General features: G+C 50.2%; 1 protein-coding gene across 9 annotated transcripts in view; it reads right to left on the reverse strand.

Annotated features, from left to right (window-relative positions):
- EXD3 (exonuclease 3'-5' domain containing 3) overlaps positions 1 to 23297 on the reverse strand; it is a 250109-nt gene that overhangs the window by 93996 nt on the left and 132816 nt on the right. For 8 of the 9 annotated variants that reach the window (XM_074556339.1, XM_026796356.2, XM_074556342.1 and 5 more), the window contains one exon: positions 21211 to 21342. In XM_074556339.1, coding sequence (XP_074412440.1) covers positions 21211 to 21342 — 132 coding nt within the window. Of the gene's footprint in view, position 1; positions 21087 to 21210; positions 21343 to 23297 lie in introns of those variants that run through there. The other variant, XM_074556345.1, reaches the window with a different exon arrangement.

A 23297-nucleotide genomic window follows, 5' to 3' on the forward strand; every position in this document is an offset into this window, starting at 1 on the left:
AGAGAAGGAGAAATAGATACATTCATATGACTGCTCCAAGCACAGGGAAAAAAACTATTGACTTCAGTGGGGAAAAAAAAACAGGAAAAAAACTATTGACTTCAGTGGGTCTCTGGTCCCAAAAAGACAAATGATTCTGCTCTGTATTTCCACATGATCCATCAGGGTATGGAGGAGAGTTTCCATGCTCACAGAGGAGTGATGCAAAAAAAATCCCATTTCCCCGCCTGATGATGAGCATTATCTCAAGGCAGGACTTTGAGGTCCCCCAGTATCTTACCAGGGAATATGGATTTTTCCCTCACTCAGTAATCCAATTTGACACTGGCTGGCTGTCTCCTGCCAAGGAAGATGAGTCACAAAGCAGAAACCCACACACAAATAAGAGACTTGTACCAAAGCACTGATATCAAATATTTTAGGGAAAAAATGCTCTTGGCCTAAAGGTTTGTGTGAGCTTCCAGCTGGAGATAGAACTTCAAAGCAGAGGCTTGAATCCCTAAGGACGGAACCAGGTTCCTGAGAAACCTTTTAACACACAAACAATCTCCAGTTTGGAGGTCTCCTTCTTCTGGGAAGTAGCTGATTGACACTCATATGATTTGGAAAAAAAATATTACCTAGACTTGAAGGGCTGGTCTGAATGCCATTTTTTACTCTAAGCCTGAATTCAAGGCTTGCTGGCACAGAAGTGGGGATCTGCAAAGTCTATTAAATTCACAGGTTCAGCCCACCATCTCCTTTTCCCACAGCTATCCCTCTTTTCCCACTCATTCAAGCTGTGACACCTCCTGGACCCTTCAGAGGGAGCCTGGGTCACCAGGGCCTGGTTTTCCTCTGACACTTCTGCTCCAGCCCCTGTGCTGCATTTGGCTTCTGCAAGAGCTGTCATGGGCTTTAGAGTCTCCTCATGGGCCACTGTCCTGTTCCAGCGGGTCCTGGCACCTTGTATTCCACAACAATAAATCATACTTATCCAAAGTTTATTCCCTCTTTAATTTTCAAACTTCTTATCTCACCAGGAAATGCTTCTCCAGAGCCTTCAAACTCACCACAGAATCACAGAATATCCCCTGAGGTGGAAAGGACCCACAGGATCCCCCAGCCCAGCCCCTGTCCCTGCTCAGATGCCAGCCTGGGCACCCCTGGCAGCGCTGCCCAAAGGCTCCTGGAGCTCTGGCAGCCTCGGGGCCGTGCCCATTCCCTGGGCAGCCTGGGCAGTGCCAGCACCCTCTGGGGGCAGAGCCTTGCCCTGAGCTCCAGCCTAAACCACTCCTGCCACAGCAGCGAGCTGCTCAGGCACAACAGTGTCACTGTCCCTCCAGTGCTGCAGGGAACAGGACAGGGCAGGAGCAGAGGTTTGCTCCATGCACTTACTATTAAATTATTTTAGGAACAGTCTTACTTGTATCTCACAAGTCTTACTTGTATCTCTGCTCTCAGCTTGTTTCTTGGCCAGTTTACCCTCAAACCCATGGGCCTAAGCCCATGTCAGGAGTCTGTGTCTGGGCCCTAATGGCCACATGGCCACTCTCCCTTTTCATTCAGCACTTCTGACTCAGCTCTCTAATGGGAGATTAAAATCTGTTCCATGTGTTGCACTGTAGGTCCCGTGAGGGTTTCACAGACACACACCACAAACGCCCTGCAGCACCCCCAGTCCTGGGACAAGTGACAGGTCTTACAGCAACCCTGACAATTCACATGGCTTCTCTGCCTTCCAAGCTGGGTTCCTGACACAGACTTTAAGAATGTGTTTCCTCTGTAGGCTCAACAAATGCCTGAAAGCTGCTGGCAAGCCAAGGGGAACAGCTGCCTCCCTTCAGAGCTGAAATTCTTTCACCACCACCCCCAAAACCAAGCACAGGAGCGTTCTCATTACTAGAGAGGATAAGTGTTTGTGCTGAAAGAAAAATGTAAATTACTTTAAAAATGCCAAATTAGCACAAGTGACCCACAACCAGAAAGACAAAAATTCTCCAGTGGAGATTTAAAGGCAGTTGAATGTCTCAGCAAATTAGCTCTGAGGCTGTCCTGATGACAAAGCTCTTCTTGCACTTGGGCTATGATCCCTATAAACCAGTTGTTGCTCCAAAGCATTTCTGATTAATTTTGCTCTACTGCTGAGGAAAAAATGCAAAATGTCACCATCATAAAACTGCCACATGTGTCTGTTGGCTCCAGTCACACAGAGCTTCCAGGGTACAAATGTTTCCCTTGTGCTCCCAGCTTTGCCATGTGCTGCAAACCAGTCCTTGGCATTTCTGTGGAGCCCTGAGAGGCTGCTGAGCCACAGTAACAATCCTGCTGCCCTCAGAGGAGGTTCTGTGACACAGCCCCAGAGAGGTAAGAGGCAGGCAGGGCTGGTGTGAAAGCACAGCAAACCCAGCAGCAAAACTTCTGCTCCAGGACCACAGGCAGGGCAGGGAGATGCCACAAAGCCTCACCCAGGGAGTCAGAGCACATGTCTACAAAAAAATTAAACATTTAAAAAAATTAAACATTGCAAACTGCCTTGTCCTGGCTGGCTTTGGGCTCGATGGGTGGTGCCTGCCAGTGCTTCAGACACATCAGTCTGTCCCCTTCCAGCTGGCACTGGGATAAATGACCCTGGCTGTGACACCACTGGACAGCACACAGCACCCCAGCCCGAGCACAGCCAGGGACAGTGCCAAGGATCACTCCTCTCCAGCTGCCACCCCAGGCAACCTGCACCCAAGCCTGGAGGAGGGAAAGGTCCTTTTTGCACATGTCTGTCAGCCATCATAAGCACCTGTGTAGGTGTCCAGTCCTACTTGGTTTTCCTTTCTCTAGTCAGTAAGGACTCTGTTTTTGCCCATGTGCACTCAGATAGAAACCCAGCAGCTCAGAAATGCTTTCCATGGAATATTACAGACCTAAAGTATAAAAAGTGTGGGCAGCAGGTCAGGGGAGGTCGTTCTGCCCCACTGCTCAGGTGAGACCCCACCTGCAGAGCTGCCCCCAGCCCTGGGGCCCAGCACAGGAAGAACCTGGAGCTGCTGGATGAGTCCAGAGGAGGCCATGGAGCTGCTCCAGGGCTGGAGCCAGGCTGGGAGAGCTGGGGGTGCTCACCTGGAGAGGAGAAGCTCCAGGGAGAGCTCAGAGCCCCTGCCAGGGCCTGAAGGGGCTCCAGGAGAGCTGGAGAGGGACTGGGGACAAGGGATGGAGGGACAGGACCCAGGGAATGGCTCCCACTGCCAGAGGGCAGGGATGGATGGGATATTGGGAATTGGGAATTGTTCCCTGTGAGGGTGGGCAGGCCCTGGCACAGGGTGCCCAGAGCAGCTGTGGCTGCCCCTGGATCCCTGGCAGTGCCCAAGGCCAGGCTGGGCAGGGCTGGGAGCACCTGGGACAGTGGGAGGTGTCCCTGCCATGGCGGGGTGGCACTGGGTGGGCTTTAAGCCCATCACTTCCAGCCCAGACCAGTCTGGGATTCTCTGATTATCAATCTGTCATGAGAACAGTACTAAAAGCACCCTGTGCACACACCAGGAAACACCACATCTACAGGACACAGTTACAGGCACAATGTAGGAACATGGCATGCACAGACAGAGACAGAACCCGGGTAGCACTGACTGCAGTAGAGGCTCTCTGGGAACAGCACTCCATGTCTCCAAAAGCTGAAAAATTATAGTTGTTCCCTTTATTAAAATACTCCCTATAAGGAGAAAAGCAGGACCAAGGCTCCAAAGAGAAGCATGGAGCCTTGTTCCTTTCTAAAAATGAATCCTGATGAATACATGACCTTCTGATGACTCCCTTCTTCCTAACAAACTGGCTTCACAGAAAGAATGTGAATATACATTTGAAGCATATACTAGCAGAAATAGCATGGGGAAGATGTAAACCTCTGAACCTCCATCAGAAACCTGCATTTACCAGTTATTTTCATCCAGGCAGGAGACAGCAATAAAATGATTGATAAATTAAAGTACAAGAAAGACGTGGACCTGCTGGAACCAGTCCAGAGGAGGCTTTGGAGGTGCTCTGAGGGCTGGAGACTCTCTGTTATGGAGACAGGCTGGGAGAGCTGGGGGTGCTCAGCCTGGAGAAGAGTAGGCTCTGAGGAGACCTTATTGAGGCATTTCAGTGTCTAAAAGGGGCTTGTAAAATAGAGAGTTTTTACACTGGCAGACAGCGGCAGAACCAGGGGGACAATGTTAAACTGAAGGAGGAGAGATTTATGTTTGATATTTGAATGAAATTCTTCTCTCTGAGCATGCTGAGGCCCTGGCACAGGGTGCCCAGAGCAGCTGTGGCTGCCCCTGGATCCCTGGTAGTGCCCAAGGCCAGGCTGGGCAGGGCTGGGAGCAGCCTGGGACAGTGGGAGGTGTCCCTGCCATGGCAGGGCTGGCACTGGATGGGATTTAAGGTCAGTTCCAACCCAAGCCAGTCTGGGATTCCTCAAATTCAACTTTTCAAACTCTGAAAAGCTCCAGTGAGCACCTTGATGACCTTTAATGAAAATGCAAATAAAGATTTGTTGACTGAGGCTGAATTATTCTCAGTTGCCCAGAGGAGAGGGATACATGAATCCCACTGAACTTGTGGGAGCTGGGTTCCTCCTGTCCAAGACACCACCAAAATATCCACATAAAGTAAAATTCCTATTGGTAAGAGGTCAGAGGAAAGCACTAAAGGTCATTTAGCAGGTCCCTGCAATGCCTGGGTGACGCTGCCTGCTGTGGCACAGCTCCAGGCCCAGCCCAGAGGTGGCACTGCCAATGCGCCACCCGGAATGCACTTCTAGAACTGCCCAGCTGTGCTCCACCAGCACCCCCAGTGCAGGCAGAAATGCCCCCAGTGTTCCCATCCAGGGGAGCAGAGAGCAGGACACAGGATGGGGAGATGTGAACTGCTCTCAACACATCAGCCAGAGCTCCCAATGGAGTGAGCAGCTCACAAGCTCAGGTCTGCTCACTGTCCCTGGTGCCCTGAGCATGCTCTGACCTGTGGAGAACGCTTTCCCCTCTGGCTTTTTCTCTTCATTCTTGTCTCATCTTTCCTTCCTCACTACCTGTTAGGTGATGTGTTTACAGCAGCATCCATCACCACAGCATCCAAGGAAGACAGAAAGCTCCCAAAGGCCAAATTTCCTTCCCAACCTTGTCATTTTGCTTTTGCATTTCAATTATTTTCCTGACAACAGGCTAGGGAGGCTGAAGCTGGCTGGAGCAGGCAGTGAGCAAGGAGCAGAGCTGCTGTTACTGCACACATCTGCTGTTCCCCAGTGACAGCTTGGAAAGGCACAGACTCACAGCTCTTGTCCCAGTGTGCTCTCAGTGTGCCTTAGCCATGAGGAAAGTTTCCCATAAAAGCCCAGGGGTCTGTGGAAGAGCCTGACAGAATCTTATTCCCTCTTTAACTTCCAAAACCCATTAACTTCTCCCTCTTATAACTGCCCTAGCTGGGGAGGACTTCGGAACTAAACTCTGAAGCAGAGGAGCAGGTGCTGGGGCAGCCCTGGGCAGTGTCCCCATGCCCTGGGCAGTGTCCCCATGCCCTGGACAGTGTCCCTATGCCCTGCCACCTCTGCCTTGGTGGCTCCTCGGGTGACCCCATGGGCAGGTGAGCCCAGCCAGGCAGTGGTGGCTTTCTGCAGCCACAGGGAATTTCCTGGAAGAGCAGCACAGCGAGCCCAGTCCTGGATGGCGCCTCACTGCAGGACTCCCTCTCCTTGGCTGGAACTCCTCCATCCCAACAGCAAGTTCAGAAAATAACGTAATGAAAACAGGCTTCTTTTTTACATTTTTTTTCCTTTTTTTTTTTTCCATTGCTCATTTTACTTTTCTGAGCTACTGCATACGGAGCCGAGTCTTTATTTTGGCTGCTGTCCTTCTGCAATATTGTTACCCTCGCGCAGAGGAAAAGCCCTCTGGAGATTTCCAATCCAAACAGGCCCTTGTTTTATCTACAACTATTTGAGTACATGACCTCAGATAACCCCATGGCCAACTGTGTGCCAAATTCAAACTGCAACCATGGGAACTTTAAATACAGGGAAGATTTTCCAGCTTGCCTCCGAAGGGAAGGTGCTGAGTGTCTCGCTGTGCTTGGGCTGATGGGGCCGGGGAGCCCGGCTGTGCCCGGCCATGGTGGCACTGCCATGGCACAGATTCACCTCTGCCCAGGAAGCTGCACACACGACTGACCCTGCTACACACACAGTCACTGTCCCCTCCTCTTCTCAGGGCTCTGCAACGGCTTCGGATTACTGGAAAGACAAACAGCTGCACTTGGGCCAGCAGCCTCATCTGTAAGGCTGTGTTTGGATTCCTCCGGACAGGGGAGTTTTTCATCTTCATTAGCTGCTGTTCACAGCCACATCCGCCATTATTCACTGGGTCAGAGCCTCCTGCTCTCTGCTGCTGCTCACAAATCTAAATAAATCAATTAATCTGGTGCTTTGAATGAAATTCAGAAGAATTTGGCAGCCAGTATTTCACAGACAAAAAGTGCATGTGTGTGCCTCACTCTGCAAGTCCTTGGAAACAGGAGCTCAGAGAATTTAAGCACCAGATTCAGGGATGAGAATTTTTCACAGCAGAGCCTAATTTGCTTTTTCTCCCCAGATCAATACTTCCTCATGTATGCATTAATATGAAGGAGGAGAATCACAGAATCCCAGACTGGTTGGGTGGGAAAGAACTTTAAAGCTTATCCAGTCCTACCCCTTGCCACGGGCAGGGACATCTTCCACAGTCCCAGGCTGCTCCAAGCCCCATCAAGCCTGGCCTGGGGATCCAGGGACAGCCACAGCTTCTCTGGGAACTCTGTGCCAGCACCTCCTCACCCTCACAGAGAAGAATTTCATCTTCATATCCCAGCTAACTCTGCCCTCCTTCAGCTTAAGGCCATTTCCCATTGCTCCAACACTACATGCACTTGTGAAAAGTCTCCATCCAGGGAATGAACCCTAGAGCTGAATGCAAGCACAGAGGAAAATAATCTGAGCTCCACGAACAGCACAGGAATTTGGTCTTGACAGTCTCTGGATCAGTTTCTGACGCTGTCACACTGAACACATGCCCACGTTATTTCCCATTGGGAACCAGCCCCGCGAGCAGGGCACGGCTGGTGACCCCGGGGGTGGCTCTGCTTCTCCTCACTGGGGTTGCTGTGCCTGTGGGATGGGGCACCGACCCCACAGGCTGGGCTGAGCACAGCAGCTCATTTCACAAGTGGCTCAACACCACTGCTTCCCAGGGCCTGCCAGGCTTCCAGGCACCCAGGCTTGCCAGGACACCCAGGCTTCCTGGGGCCCAGCACAGAAACAGAGCTTTAAATAAACATTTCTGCAGAGGCAGTGTCCCACGGGTGGGAGAGAGGATGAAACCCCAGGAATCACTTTTGCCCCCAGAGCAGCCTCCATGCTCTGGAGCAGGTCTGGGTCTGGTACCCCGCTGCCAGGGAGGCTGATCACACCCACGGGGGGCAGTTTTTGGTTGTATACAACTATACATTCACGTGCATTATCCAGAGACCTTTGCATTTCAAGGGTATTGTTATTTTGATCTTTACAACCTCTGGAAAAAATGAGTTCAATTAAGTGTCATCGTTAGGAATTTGCATAAGGTCACTTCAAGGCTTCGTGCATTTCCTCTGGTGCAGATCTCAGTGCTCTTGGTGTTTCCCCTTCTCACTTATAACCCCATTGCTGTAGGGCATTCCAAGTAAATCATCCACCACCAGTTTCCTCTCTTCAGCAACTTGCCTCGAGTTTTTCATTCAGGCTAAATGAAGCTTCAACTGCTTTTACAGCAGCAGCCCAGTTAAAGGCACAGTATCACCTGCAGAGAGGGCAGCTTTCCCCTCAATTAAAAAAAAATTAATAAGAAAACATATTAATTTGGATTCCATTAGTGGGAGGAAAGATTTAGTTGCATTTGGCAGCACAAGTGCAAGCAATGAACCAATTCTTACATATTCTGTGGCAAATTCATTTGTGAAGCACGAAGAGCCCTTTTCACTCGGAATAATGGAGAAGCACCCTTGAAAACTGTGAGCTGTGCTCAACCACGGCAGAGCTGCAGCGAGGGGCACGAGCTCCGTGCTGCTCCACGCGCTGGAGTCTCGGGACACCGGGATAAGCACCCACCTAACCCTGAGCTGCAGCTCAAATTTCAGCTAATCAGATTTTGAACTGCCAGGAGGGTCCAAAATGAATGGGTATCACCAGGGTGGGGGTGATCCCCCAGCCCCAAGGTTGGGGCTTCATGCCCTGAGCCAGGGGCAGGCAGTGCTGGAGCTGGGGCTCCCGGAGAGCCCTGCAGGCCCCACCACGCTGTCCCTGTTGGGCTGGGGCCGGGCACGCAGGCTGGGGCTGGCCAGAGTGCCCTGAGCTCTGGGCTCACCGGGCTCCAGCCAGCACAAGCCTGTGCTGACCCAGCGCAGACAGAGCCCTCCTGCCCCCTCCCCTCCCCTCCCTGCACATCTGGGCAGCTGCAGAGCGAGCCAGACTGGGGAGCTGAGCTGGGATAAAATTAACCATCTGGTTTTGACAGGCCCGTTTCAACTGGGATCAGTTCCCTCATCCTGTGGCCCTGCAGTTAACCGAGCACTTGTGCTGGGACGAGGGGGGTGAGAGAGGGACAGGGGCAGGAAGCAGAGGCCCGGCTCCATCCGGCTGCACTGGCTGCCTGCACCGACTGAAAATTGTCATGAAATCCTGGCAGAAACATCCCGGTCCCATTTCCAACAGACCCTGAGGGACCATCCAGTGTTCTTCTGGCTGTCCTTTGCAAATGGCTTGTAGGAGCTGGGCCCACCGAGACCATTCTCACTCCTAATTGCACCCATAAACATCACTGCACCATCACTGCATCTTGGGGACGGGTGGGTCTTGTCCTGTCTCTGACACAGACCCTGGCTTAAGTTTTCAAAGCCTTTCATATTTTTCCAAAAGGTTATTTTCAACATTAAAACACAATAATGCCTCAAACTAGTGGGGATCTTTCCACCTAACCTTTTCCCTCTATTTATTCCATGTCCTCTACAGACACAGCTATCTCTCTCCTGCTAAGCAACCGGCTCTGTACGCATGGATGACTCTTTGCAACTGAAAAAATAACTTGACTGATGCGGCTTAGGTAGGAGAATCTGAGTGTGTGCATTCCTTCTGCGGCTGGCCCCAGGAAAAGGACACCCTGCCACTTCCAAACCTGGGAGGTCTTTGAGAGCTTGGCAGCAGTCCCCTGGGAGGCCCGTCATTAGCCATTTCAAACTGGCTGCAGCGGCGCTGAATGGGAGCCCCGGACAAAGCCCCGCGGAGCTATCCGTCAGGAAAGGCTCCCGGGCCTGGCAGGGGCTGTTAACAGTAACAATGATGGCAATATAGCTGGGATTTTCAGGAGTGGGGACTTCAAAGAAGCCCTAAAGAAGTATTTTTCATTAAGGAGTAAGAAAGCAGCTGAGTATTGCTTTTGGCACTAAAGCTGAATATGAATGTTACTGCGGTAAGTCACAGATCAGCGACAGCATAAATTGGCACTGATTTAAATATGCATGAGCTGCCTTTCTGTGTTTCTCCCATTCCATCGGGGTTGCAGAACCTGAGCAAACCAGCAGCCCTTGGAGCTTCCCCCACGGACCCTGGGATGCTCCAGTGCTTGTGAACACCAAGGAGCAGCCAGCAAGCCCTGAGCAGTGACTGTGAGGTGCCACTGCTCTGACCACGGATCAACAGCACACTGGGGTGTCAGCTCAGGGCCCCAGCCTGAGCCCCGGGCACCCACAGCCTCCCCCCAGCTGAAACTGGGAGCGAGCCTGGGTCTCTCTGGGCAGGAATCACAGGGACACCGTGGCTGCAGGCAGGAGAGCAGGAGGGGCTGTTGCTCCACAGAGGCTTTTCTGCATTTAAACTCCAAATCTGAGATTCCTTGGGGGTGAAAAAGAAGATGATTGTAAGGAAAAGCATCAGAAGAATATAATGAAAGACTTCTGTGACAGCAAGTCCTTCTCCTAACGCTGAAGATTTACTGATTACTCTGCAGTTTCTGCATGGGCCATGATGATGGCCTGGGAACAGGAGTGCACTGATAACAGCCTCGAGTTGTGCTGAGGAGTTTCAGATTAGAGATCAGACAGAAAGGTCAGGCACTGGAACAGGCTGTCCAGCCTAGAGGGCATCAATGTGGCACTTGGGGACATCGCTGGGGGAGTGGTTGGATTTGATCTTGGAGGACTTTTCCAATTTTAATTATTCTTCCATTAAACCATACAAGCCTATTCTGCCAGCAGCCATGGCCTGTCCTTGCCAGCCTGGCGAGGGCACCAAAGGGTTCCCCAGAGCCAGCCCTCACACCCTGCTCTCAGGTGCCCCGTTGGCTTTGCCAGGCTGGGTTTAGGAGCCCTGTGCCGCTCAGGAGCCCCGTCCCACTGTAACCACCTGTGCTTTGTGTCCCTTTGAGCCAAGCCCAGGGCCAGCTTTTCCCCCTAAGAACCCAAGCCCAGAGCTATCATATCCAGCCAGCAGGGAGAAAGTGCCCACAGGGTTTGCGGCGCAGATTGACTTTCACACCTCGCTGGCCACACAGAAGAAACCCAATCTAAACAGCGTAACTTTGCATAACCGATTATTTTCACTGGGGTAATCTGAGCCCGGCAGTAAATGCCGGTAAATGCGGCTGATCCAGGGAAGGCCCCGCTCGGGGGAGGAGCGGCCCCACAGCCGCAGGCAGCCGGAGCTGGCCAGGCCCAGCGAGGGAGGCTGCTCCCGCCTGTGGGTGGGTTTGCTCCTGAGAGCTGAGGCTCAGCCCTTCCCCACAGGGCACTGTCTGCATGGAGGGAAGCACAAACAACCTCTGAGTGCCCAACTCCTTCGGACAGTCACGGGCTGGAGTGTGCAAAGCCATGCTGAGGGAAGCAGGACAGTGAGGCAGGCCAGTTGTCTAGCTTTACTGGATGTCTTCTTAACGTTCTTTTCCACAATGTTCCAGATATTTTGAGAGGCTTCAGCTTTCAGGCTGACTCCCCAGTGACCTATTATCCTTGCACATTGATCACTCCATGCTGTCACCGTTCACATGACCTTGTTTGTAGGGAACCATATTCCTCCTCTGACTCCTTCTTCACCAACTTCCTTCTCTCCAACCACCAGCTCATTTCTTCCTGACAGGACCAAGCTCAGTGATCTCCCCTTCTTTAAAGTCTGTGAAGTTAGACTGTCAAATTAAAACCCCAACAGCTGCAGATGTTCCTGGTCCACCCACACCTCTACAGGGCTCCCACCCAGGATTGGGCTGGAGGTGGACAGTCCATACCATCAGTACACCTGAGATATATCTTGTTCCTGAGATCCCTTGTGACTACAAGGCACAGCTATGGATAGGAACTTCCATTTCAGCCAGATCAATCTCAACATCTGGCTGCCCATGTGCTCCCTTCCCAGGCATAAGCTGCAAATGTGAGGGATGGACAAGTAGGCAGGGCACAAGGGCTGTGGGACCACCCTCCTGGCTGCAGGACACCTTTAACCACAGCTTTTTAACGTGCAGTAACAAAAATAAATCTGGCTGTGTTCATCTCAGACATCAGCCTCTCCCACTTCACTAAAAGGCCTCAGCAGGGGCAGCTCTCCCAGAAATCATCAAGAGAAAAGCTGATCTGGGAATGGGAATAGAGAAGCTTTTGGGCATGAGACAAAACCAGGCTTTCACCTGCATCCTGTCCCAGCACTTCCATGAATAAAAGGGTGATCAACTCAGACTGTGTGTCTTAAATTAGGACAAGTAAATCATCCAAATCCCCTTATCCAAAGAAAAGATAATGACTCACAAGGAGTGTGCCCTGGACGTTACATTTTCCACTTTTGCCAAAACTCCCACACTGCCATTTGTCCCTCTAAGCTCAGCCAGATCCTACCTTGGGCTTAGCTGCATTTCATCACAATAGCTGCAAAATATCCTCTTTGTCAGAACTGACACAATGCATGAATTGAGGAACTCATTTAAAGGCTTTCTGTCTCTGTTTTGACCAGGATACTGCTGTGGCTCTCCCGGTTTCTGTGTCTCTGTTTCTGTGTAGTCCTTAGATGAGAGGATTTGCACAAACACAAAATGGTCTCTTCTATCCAGCCACTCATTCAGACCAGATGCACCTTGTGGGGACAAGATCTTCCTTCCTGGAAAGGCCAGAGCACCCCACAGATGTTGCTGACCATCATCACCAGCTGGAAATGCCTTTACAGCAGTAGGTGCTACAGACAGTCCTGTACCACATCTCACCAGGAGCTGTGGACACGCAGTTTTGGGACAGGGATTAATACCTCCAATTAATACCATTAATAACAGATACAGGCTGATCTATGCCATAGGAAGTGACACAGTTTAATGACTAAGGGTCTTCAGATAAATGCAGCTGAGCAATTACAGATTTGGCAAACTCTACAAGGAAACCAAGTAGGTGCAGCTCAGCCTATGGTGTTTCCAAGGAAGGCTCCAAATATGCCTTGAGATCCCACATTCCTCCTCTGAAGGAACAAAGGTCTGCTGCTGGCACTGCTGTGGACCAGGGATGGCTGCAGAGCTGTGCAGTCCCCACAAAGCACATTGCAGGAGTTAGTGTAATTTGCAACCACAGGGCAATGGTTTTTGTGCAGGATTCTCAGTGGGACTTGGGAAAACATTGGCCTGATATTGAGTTATCACAGTGCTGGAGCCCCTCTGCTCTGGAGCCAGGTTGGGAGAGCTGGGGGTGCTCACCTGGAGAGGAGAAGCTCCAGGGAGAGCTCAGAGCCCCTGCCAGGGCCTGAAGGGGCTCCAGGAGAGCTGGAGAGGGACTGGGGACAAGGGATGGAGGGACAGGGATGGATGGGATATTGGGAATTGGGAATTGGGAATTGTTCCCTGTGAGGGTGGGCAGGCCCTGGCACAGGTGCCCAGAGCAGCTGTGGCTGCCCCTGGATCCCTGGCAGTGCCCAAGGCCAGGCTGGAGAGGGCTGGGAGCAGCCTGGGACAGTGGGAGGTGTCCCTGCCATGGCAGGGGGTGGGATTGCATGGGCTTTAAGGTCCTGGCACCCAAAGCATTCCGTGATCTTTGTGCTGCTCTGGTGAGTCCCCACTCCCATTCAAACACCGGGAGCTGGCCAAGCCACCCTCACCATGACATACAAACAGAGAACATTATAAGGACACCAATGCTGAAAAGGAGGAGAAACTACACAGTGCATAAAACATGGGAATTTTGGCTTCTTGACACAGTCAATACACTGAAATATGACCTCAGGAGGCACAGGGGACTGGAAACCATCAGAACTTAAACTGGCTAAAAATCTCTTGTTTTCTCATGACATTTGAGAGAAACCATGGGGACAGTTTCCTCAGGACACATGGGAGTTAGAGCTGTGTCACTGCCTTCTCTAGAGAGTTCCTCCTTTTCCTTACAGTCACTCCATCACTGTCACCCGCTGACCCTTCATTACTTTCTCCCAGTGCACCAGCTTCTCTGCTGACCAACACACTTCATAGTCTGTCCAAACCCATGAGAGGAAGAAAAAGCCTTGTACAGGCTGTATAAAAGGACATTTACTCTGTACTACATTGTGTCCTCTTTTCTATGCTAGTCTAAATACAAGTGCTGTTTTCACTGCCAATCGTTGTTTGCTTGTGCTGTTTCCACTGGCTAAAACCAGCATTCTTCCAGCTAGTGTTGCCCTCCAGGAAAAACCACACATTCATACCTTTCTTGCATTTAGCACAGGACAACAAAACTGGTTCCCAGGAATAAGGATGGCTTCCTCAAAAGAAAACATTTGCTGTCAGCTGAGGTTTGACCTCTAATGGCTAATTTGGCATCATCATTTTGAGCACTGGAATACATAACACTGTGAAAAATTAACAGCTTCCCCCCTCCCTGCTGAAGTTTAATTTCCGCCTGCAGCTTTGCAAGTGAAAATAAAAGAAACGAAATAAATACCCAAACTGAAACCTTGGGTACAGTCTCTCACATACATCCACAAAGAGAACCTCAAGACAAAGATCTGTAAGGGAAATTTCACTGGAAACCGAGCTTTTACAGACACTGAGAAAGAAAGTCTGCAACATGAGACCGTCTTCCTTGAAGAAACACAGCTGATCCCAGCTCCGACTGCCACTGGGCTGTGTAAAACATAAACTTCACGCTAACCCTATGAAAACAGTCAACATGGGAGAGAGACAACAGTCTGCTCCGAGCTGCTGAAAGGGGAAAAAAACCTCTCAGGCTGTCATTCTCCCCTTGCTGTGACCTTCATGCTCCACTGAATTTCTGAAGATACTGAAATCTTGGCAGGGAAGTGTACAGTCTGTGGGAACCAGGCAGCGACGGCTGGGCTCGCTGCTGAGAATTAGGCCCAGTCGAGCCCTTTTTTTGGGGGACTCTGAGTTTTATGTGGCCAACAGCACAGGGCTAAGCCAACTCCAGGCTGGGAATTTTACAGAATTGGTGCTGTGTGCACTCACGTATCATGTTGCAAAGCCATCACGGATAGAGTGCTGCCCTCCTGCCTGGCAACCACAAGCTGGGGCTTGCTCAGTGTCTACTGGAATCTCCAGTACCTGAAGGGGTTCCAGGAGAGCTGGAAGGGACCTGGGACAAGGAACTGGAGTAACAGGACACAGAGAATGGCTTCCCAGTGCCAGAGGGCAGGGAGAGATAGGATATTGGGAAAAAATTCTTCCTTGTGTGTGGGAAGGCCCTGGCACAGGTCACCCTGGCCCAAAATGGGCTGCCCCTGGATCCCTGAAAGTGCCCAAGGCAAGGCTGGACGAGGCTTGGAGCACCCTGAGATAGTGGAAGGTGCCCCTGCCCATGGCGGGGGGGTTGGAACTGAATGAGCTTTGAGGTCCCTTCTGACCCAAAGCATTCCCTGATCTTTGTGGTGCTTCGGGGTGTCTCCACCCCTGGCAAGTAACAGTGACCACTCACTACGAGCTCTCACTATCATTTATAAGCCATTGGAGGTTAGCAAATAAAAATCTCAAGCAGAGACTGCAAAGAAGTGGAATTTGCCATGACAAATGATCCCAGAGTCTGATGGTATTTAATGACTGCCCTGTAGAGCCACTCCACACAAAGAGCTGGTCCCTCTCAGCGGGGCGCGCTGCCGGGGCAAGGAGCACTCGCCACTCAGCCACTCAGCCAGCCCTGGACAAGCACCTCTGGAGGGCAATTTGCTCCCTCAACAGTGTCTGTCGAGGCAGAATAATACCAGCTGTGCTTCCTGGCTGGAGCCTCTGCAGCACAGGCTGCAGATTACATCGGAATTGCCAAGCCCAGGATAAACAAAAAGATTAAGAGGGCCTCACCCTTTGTGTTGAACAATCACACTCTGAAGCAAGAAATCACAGCCCACGTCGTGGGCAGGCACCGGGCTGAGCCTGGGTTTGGGTGACTGGGGAGGAGTAAGCAGCTCACTCACACATCTGGGGAAACCACAGATGCTCTTAATCACAGGTTTTCCTGACCTGTAGGCACTGACAAATTGCATCCTATGGATGAACCTTTTATTAAACCACAGAGGGTTTCCAAATGATATTCTCTTTCTCAGCATTCCCAAGTCATTGAAATCCAGCACACGTGACCCTTCTAAATTCTTCATTTAGAGGGTGACACAGCACTTTCCAAAGAGATTTCAAGGCTGAAAGGAGGTAAATGGGGACATGATGTTGCATCAGTGGAGGGCAGCTCAAAAGCTGAACCAGGGGCTATGAGAACTGACATTTTTGAATTCTTTGATGATGTCTCAGCCCCACTGGAGCTGAAGATGCTTTTTGTCCTGAGTGACTCCCAAGGCCAACCCCTTGCTGTCTGCTGGGGCAGAAACATCTCATGAAACATGTAGCCTTTAAATCTTTCTGGTTTTTCTCTGCGCATGGGGAAGGACGGCTGGTATTTCAAAATGAATGAAATGACTGTTGCTCAGGCCAGGAGAGGTGACCACAAAGCAAAATTGCCCTGGTTCCACTTCCATGCCACGCTGGAGCAGGAGATAGCTGCTCAGCTCACAACTGAGTGAGAAAGACGATGCCTGGCAGTTCTCATCATCCTCTGGACCGACAGAGCAACCCACATAAAAGGAAGAAAAAAGCCTGCTGATCAGATTGGTGTGACAGAGGCTCATGAGAGACATGCACATTTTCAATCTAAACGACAGCTTGAGGGATCTATATTACTAATTATCAACTAATATTGCCAGAGTTCCCAGGCTGGCTTCAAAGGTTCTCGCAAAGTGCCCCAAGTACAGGGTTTCCATCTCATCATAAGGCTTTTTTCTTTGTCCCTGCTAAATGGATTGCTCCATCCTGGGCTCCCTCTGCGTAAGTCAGCTTGCACATGATGAGCTTTGCAGCAATGAAATTCGTTACCTTAACCACAAAAAAACCAGAAACATTTGCTACAACTGTTAGAATGCTTTTGCACCTAATTTAAAAAAAAAAAAAAGGTGGTTTCCTCTCTTCCTCCCCGCCTACTCCTAATCCCATGCTAACACCTTTGTAAAAGCTGGGGTGAGTAGTTTGGAAACTGAAAAGGTGGGGGAGAGTGGGGGGGCACAAAAAAAAAAATACAAAAATATATCAGATCTCCAGACAATGAAATTGAGCAGCTATCTCTCATATCCTGCAGTGCTCAGGCTGAGGTCATAAGTTAAACAGGACATCAGAATAGTTGATGTAATTTGCTTATTTAGGATCAGAGCATTCAGTGACGTGCAAGAGACAACCTATTTGGATGTGCAGATAATCCCCCTGTCAATGTGGGGCTGTTCAGATGCACAAACTGCAGCTGGAGCCTGGGATTTTTTTCCCCCGCACATTTATTTTTGCAGGGGATATAATTGCAATCATTTTTCCTTGCAGGAAAGCCTTGAAACCTCACCTGGGATCAGCCTCCTGTTGTGTAAGGTATTGTTCAAGCGGGGTCCCTGCCCCAGCCAGCTTAAAGGCTAAAGGGTCAAGTCAAACAGAGGGTGGGAAAGGAAGGAGAGGCCTGGGGGAGGTGGGGGTGGCACAGAGGCTCTGCAGGACCCAGGTCCCCCAGCCTGCTCCCCCCATACCCGAGCAAAGCCTCAGACCCAGAACTGAGCTAAGCAGCAGCTACACTTTTCAGTAAAGCCCAGCACAGCTTTTCTGCAGATGGACAGGCCCTCCTGGCTCCAAACCCAGCTGCAGAGCCTCACACCAGTGAGTGTTTTACAGCAGTTAGAAACCTTTAACCACAAGGTTCTTCCAGATTCCAGGAGGAATTTCTTGGTGAGCCCAAACAACACTGAACACAGTTGTCTCTTCAAGAGATAGTGACAAACCCTTGTGATATAAAGATGTAAAGCTAACAACTTGCAGTGTTTATCTCCTCAGTTTATCACCATCCAAGCTGGGATTCCTCCCTGTCAGCAGCACTGCTCACCCCAAGCCTGCCAGCCCTGTGCCTCCACTGATCTGCCTGCACACCAGTGTTCTTTCACTGACACAAGTTGGCTGGGCCAGACACCTCAGCCATGGGAAGTGAAACGTCCTGGGCCCTTGGGCTCACCAAGCAGTCAGTGACAAGGCCCTGGCACATGGCAAGTTCAGAGGTGTGGCCCTCACCTGCTTTGGGTGGACTTTCAATCATATGGCATGGAAAAGCAAGATGGCAAGAGTCACACCAGTCATGCAGGTAATGGATCCTGCCAAAACATGGCTGTTCTCAAGAGACAATTCATTCTCCTTTAAGAGACTGGAATGACATGGAGACATGGAGTTCATGTTCTCCTGCTGTTCCACCAGGCCATACCCAAGTGTCACAGCAGGATGTCCCAAACAGGGACAGCACCAGGAAGGGTGGGAGACAGCCACTGCTGGCCTGGCCTGGGAGAGGAGCTGAATTTCACCCCACTATGAAATGACCCCACTGTCAGCTGTCTGTGCCCATGGACTGGAGTCCATGCCTTCTTCAGCAGGTTTGGGTGGTTTTTCCTTCTTTAACTGCTAGTTCTGTGTTAGAATCTCCTGCAAGCTGTGGAGAGCACAGCATCACTGATCTCCTGGCTGAGTTGCGCTGTGAGCTGACATTTAAGGCTTCCCACAACAGCCTCCAACAACTCCACAGAGATCTTCCTGACTACTGTAAGGGTTCAGCATGTTGAATTGATCATATCTGAACACCCCAAATATTATTTCACACTGTCTCTTCCTGAAGGAAGTATTTCAGCTGTCTGAAAAGAAGAAAAATACCAGATACTCAAATGTATGCAGAGGTGACAGGTACATGACATTTGCATTTCAAATACAAGGTATGGGCTTGTCACATTTTAAGACTATGAAATGTAGAACTTCTGTAGGGGTTTTTTGCATGTCACCAAAAATTAATCTTATTTTCACTCAGCCCCACTAAAATGTTCCTCACCAAGGGCACCACCAGGCCCAGCTACAGCTACTCTGCAGGGGTGGCTTCACCAGGATCATCACTGAGTCCTTACAATGCAGCACTTGAGGAACACATGGAATGAAAGGGTCATTCCTGCACCATCACTGACACCTTTGGCAGCAGTCCCCACTCCTGAAGCCTTTAACTGGAGCAACCAAGCTGAAGCCCAGCACAAGCGGGAGCAGAAATGCTGAGCAGCCCCTGGATGACACTCCCTATGCACTTGCTGCTCTAGGTCAGACAGAGGTAGCCAGTATTGGCCATTGTTTTAACAGAAGCAGTATTTTGGCAGGGTTGCAAAGCAAGCCCATTCTTTACATCTGCAAAAGAGAGCCCGTCCATCCCTGCTGAGGGAGCTGACAGAGGAAACGGATTTTCCAGCAGTCTTGGGTACAGCATTGAATTGGGACCTATTTTTACCACGTGCTCTGCACTACACGCATTAATTGTTATGACAACATGTGCTGCCATATTCACTCCAGTCATTTACAGAACAGAACCCAGGAGACAAAACAAGCCCCTGCTCCTTGAGACAGAGGGAGCAGGCAGGATGCCACATTGCTTCCTGTGACAAGCAGCCAGGGCTGATGGCACAGATAACCCATCCCTGCTGGTAGGTCAGGCCGAGCTCGGAGCAGGAGAGGGAGGAGAGGGGCCCAGCTCATGAGTACTGCCCATCCTCCTGCCTAGCCCAGACTTGCAGCACTTGGCTCTTTCTGGAGCTCTGCTTGTGTGCCCACCATGCTCCCCCACTGTAGGGGCAGCCAAAACTCCGTCACCACTCTGTCACCCCTCAGGAAAGAGCTCTGCAAGGAGGAGCAGAGCTCAGAGCAGTCTGGGAGCCACCAGGTCTGTGACCCAGCACCGGAGCAGCACAGACAGGCTGGCAAGCACAGCTCAGCAGTTTCAGGATCCCACCTCCATCCTAATTAAGCCCAATTAGGTTTACAAAGAATGAGGATGTTTTAGGAAGGACGTATAAAAGAACTGCTGAGGTCTCTGTAGGCCAAGCAGGCCCAGAGCACCCTCCTGAAGGCAGAAATTGCCTCTGTTGATGTGGGCTGTCAGTTTTCCAGGGTGCTGGAGGATGATCCTGCTGCCTGTGCAGCCCACGGCTCCCTTTGCACACAACCCCAGGAAGTGCAGCTGGGAGAGCTGGGATTCTCCCCCAGAGGATCAGCAGCACATCAGCCAAACCTGTGCTCTCTGCAGAGACAGCTGAGCAAAATCCGCTCCAAAATGCCCAGGCCTTAAATGAAGGTAAATGTGATTCAGAACAGGGAGAGGTTGGACAAATCAGCATCTTCGCATGCTGAGGGGTATAAAACATGCAGCTGTTCCACCACCACAATTTACAGGGAAGGCATTTCTCCTGGAAGTAAGAGAACACTTAGTATATATTCCTAGCCAGATTGATTACCCCTATTTATATTGTAAACTAAGACAGCATGTACTAAACCCATAGAGTTAACCAGTTCCAGACCCCAGATCCTGGGTGAGGGGGTCAGTTTTCCATTGTCTGCTGCACAGTCTCGTGCATTTATTAGAGAGCACTGAGTTTCCTGTAGCATGGTTTTATGTGTGTGTGTGTGTGTGTGCTTATTTTTGTGGTATTTCAACAACCATCAGGAGGAACACTGCTATTTTATGGGATGTCAAGGAACTGGAGAATCCATGAGGTTTTTCAAAGGTTTGTTTAAAACAGCCAAGAAGCCGGCGTGCCACTTTAAATATATGTATGTATAACAACTGCAATCTGTTCTGGGACAATAAAACCACAGGACTGAAGGCAGTATCCCATAGCTGAATATATCCATTTATGCTGCAGTAAGATGAACCCCTGTTCTGTGGATCTGACCTGCAGGGAGTTTCGTCAGTCTCCTCTCACAGCCAACCTGCCCAGCTGGACAACTCTTATTTGCTTTCTGAGTTACAGATCCAGTTTCAACATCTGATGGCAGACATAAACAGAGGTTCAGGACACGCTCTCTGGTGTGTCTGCTCCTACACTACTTGTGCAATTCCACTGGGCTAGGAGACCCCAGATCTCCACCATGAGGCACCGAGCCAGACTCACTGGCTTGTTTATGCCTAAGAAAAAGCTAATTTTTGAACCAACTTGCTTCTTTTTCTCTCTATAGACACTGAAAGGTGAGAGATGTTGAAGTTCCCTGTTGGTTTTATAATGCAGTTTGGGAAGGGATAGGTTTCAGCGTGTTGCTGTAACAAATACAATAGTGAAATTGGAAGAGATGGGGATTTGAGCTAACACAATTAAAATTTATTCTTAACAGCAATCCACAGATATCCTGTGCCAAACACAATCTGGAGCCATCAACTAGCATGGACATGAATTAACCTAATAACTTCTGAAAAAAAAAAAAGAAGTCCTATGAAAAAATCCTCCTATTAAAGTAATTAAGTGTTAACAGAATCACAGAGCCATAATTAAACATGGTTTATAATTAAAACAGCATGTGTCCTAGACAGAGAACACAGCAACAAAGAGAGTCCAACCATGACAGTTGATGCCAAAACACAGGCCAAGTAGCAAAAATCAGAAAAACAGGCGAGTTTCTAGCAAAGCTGCAGATGCAGAGCCTCTGATCCTCTGACTGAGCCCTCAGCACCGTGACGGATGTGACTGCACTCAGAACTCCTCACGGCTTTGCCAGGTGCTGCCAAAGTTCAAGCAGAACTCTTGGGAACCAAGAAGACACCGAGTGCAAGGCCCAGGACACCGAGGCAGCGCAGGGAGTGGTGGGCGAGTGGGAGCTGGGGCTGGAGCCAGCCTCGTCCTACCTGGCAGCGGCTGAAGATGTCACCCAGGGACACCTGCACGTTGAAGTGCTTCAGCACCTGCAGCGCCTGGTCCTTCGCCTTCTGGGAGCAGTTCACAGAGAAACACCTTCCTTCTCCCACCTGGGAGCGCAGCTGCAAACCAGAGACACCAGTGAGACCGAGCACAGGGCACCTGGGGCTGTTCTGATGCTCTTGGCTTGGTCTGAATGCGGAATAATGCTTAGAGTTAGTGTGTGTTTACAGTCTGAATTCTGGTCTGAGCACCACGATTGGTAACCTAACAGGCACTGCTGCAAGAGCTCTGACTCCTGAAGCATTGTGTGATTTTATGTGTACAAAACATGATTTAGGCTGGAGAAAGGGAGGCTCATGGGGACCTTCTCACTCTCTACAACTCCCTGACAGGAAGGTCCAGCCGGGGGGAAATGGTCTCTTCTCCCAGCTAACAAGTGACAGGACAAGAGGAAATGGCCTCAAGATGCTCCAAGGGAGGTTTAGATTGGATTTCAGGGAACATTTCTTCACAGAAAGGTGGTCAGGCATTGGAATGAGTTGTCTGGGGAGGTGTTGGAGTAATCTTTGGAAGAGCTCAAGAGTCATCTGGATGTGGCACTTGGAGACATGGTTTAGTGGGGACCACAGTGGTGATGCTGGGTTAACAGCTGGACTTGATCATCCTAAAGGTCTTTTCCAACCTTAACAATTCCATTATTCTATTCTATAAAATATACACAAGTCCTGTCAACTCACATTTTGGTGAGGTGGTACTGACAGGGGCAGCAAAAGAAACCTGACCTCAATCCCAGCTTTCTGAGGAAACTTGGCCAGATCCCACAGAGTGTGCCAAAACACAGTGATGGAAACAATGAATGCCCAGTGACCACTTCAACCCCTCTGATTCACACAAACGTTTCACCTGGAGTTCCCTGGTGGCCAAGAAGTGTGAAGGGGTTGATGTGGGCAGTCTCTCAATGTTTGTTCCACAGTCTGTAGAGAAGTGCATCTGTGAATGAGCACAGGGAAGTCCCAGACACATCTTATGACCAGGCTAAGGACTCACAGGAATGGGATCAGCTACACACCAGCAAAGGAGCCTGGCAGAGCCATCCCATCCTTGTGGAGGGCATCCAAAGGCAAGGGAACCGAGGGAACCAGAGTATTTCCCAGGAATATTGTACCCTGGAAGCAGTTATTTTCCTTTTGCAATTCCTACACAGTACTTTGAAATTAGAGCTCTGCCAAACAAGAGGGTGCTGGATTCCTTATTCCACCAGCTGTAGGCTCATGGAACCTGCAGGGTGGCTACACCTGCCTCATAGCCTCTCATTATGGGGAGGAGTTTTATTCCACACTCTGATTTTCCACAGGAAATCAGCAACCCCTACTCTGCAAATATTCTGACTGCCTGCCTGAGTAGCTGGGAGATTTTATGCTGACAGTTTGTGACAAAGAAATCCTGCACCCTGGCTCATGTGAACAGAACTCTGGCTCATGCAGAACATTTTCACTCTTCTAAATGGATTTTTAGGCACTAAAAAATTGCAAAGGACCTGCAACAGGACATCACAACTGTCTAAGCATTGACTTGGCAGGCTCAGCACTGCATTTTGAAGCATGTCTGTGAACAGCTCTGAACAGCTGGTGCTGAGGGCAAGGTTGGCCTTTGCTTTGCCTTTTCTGTGTAGCAACACGAAACCTCTCCAGCTTCCACCAGACCCATGCTTGGGGCCTTCCAATCTCCCCCTTCCAAGCCTGAGGAAATGTCCCTGAGGGCTGAAACTCTCTCAGTGCGGAGCCAGCCAGCAAACAAGAATCTCTGGGATAAAAAGCACAGAAATTGAGCTGCCTTTCACCTGCCAGTGAAGCCAGACAGAAACACACTGCTCTGGATTGTTTGGCTTGACTTCCACCCCCAATGGAGAGCAATTGCTCTCCCCACCAATGCAGGACTGAATATAAGTATAAAAAAACATTTTGCCCCAAGCCTTGGTGGTTGAGAAAAGCAAACCTCTGAAGACCCTAAATGTAGCTTTTAGTGGAGAAAACATGAAAAATCCAAGCCAGCTGTTGCATTCACATCTGACTTT

The sequence above is a fragment of the Zonotrichia albicollis genome, chromosome 21 (assembly GCF_047830755.1).
Source record: "Zonotrichia albicollis isolate bZonAlb1 chromosome 21, bZonAlb1.hap1, whole genome shotgun sequence".
In the NCBI taxonomy this organism is placed as follows: Eukaryota; Metazoa; Chordata; class Aves; order Passeriformes; family Passerellidae; genus Zonotrichia; species Zonotrichia albicollis.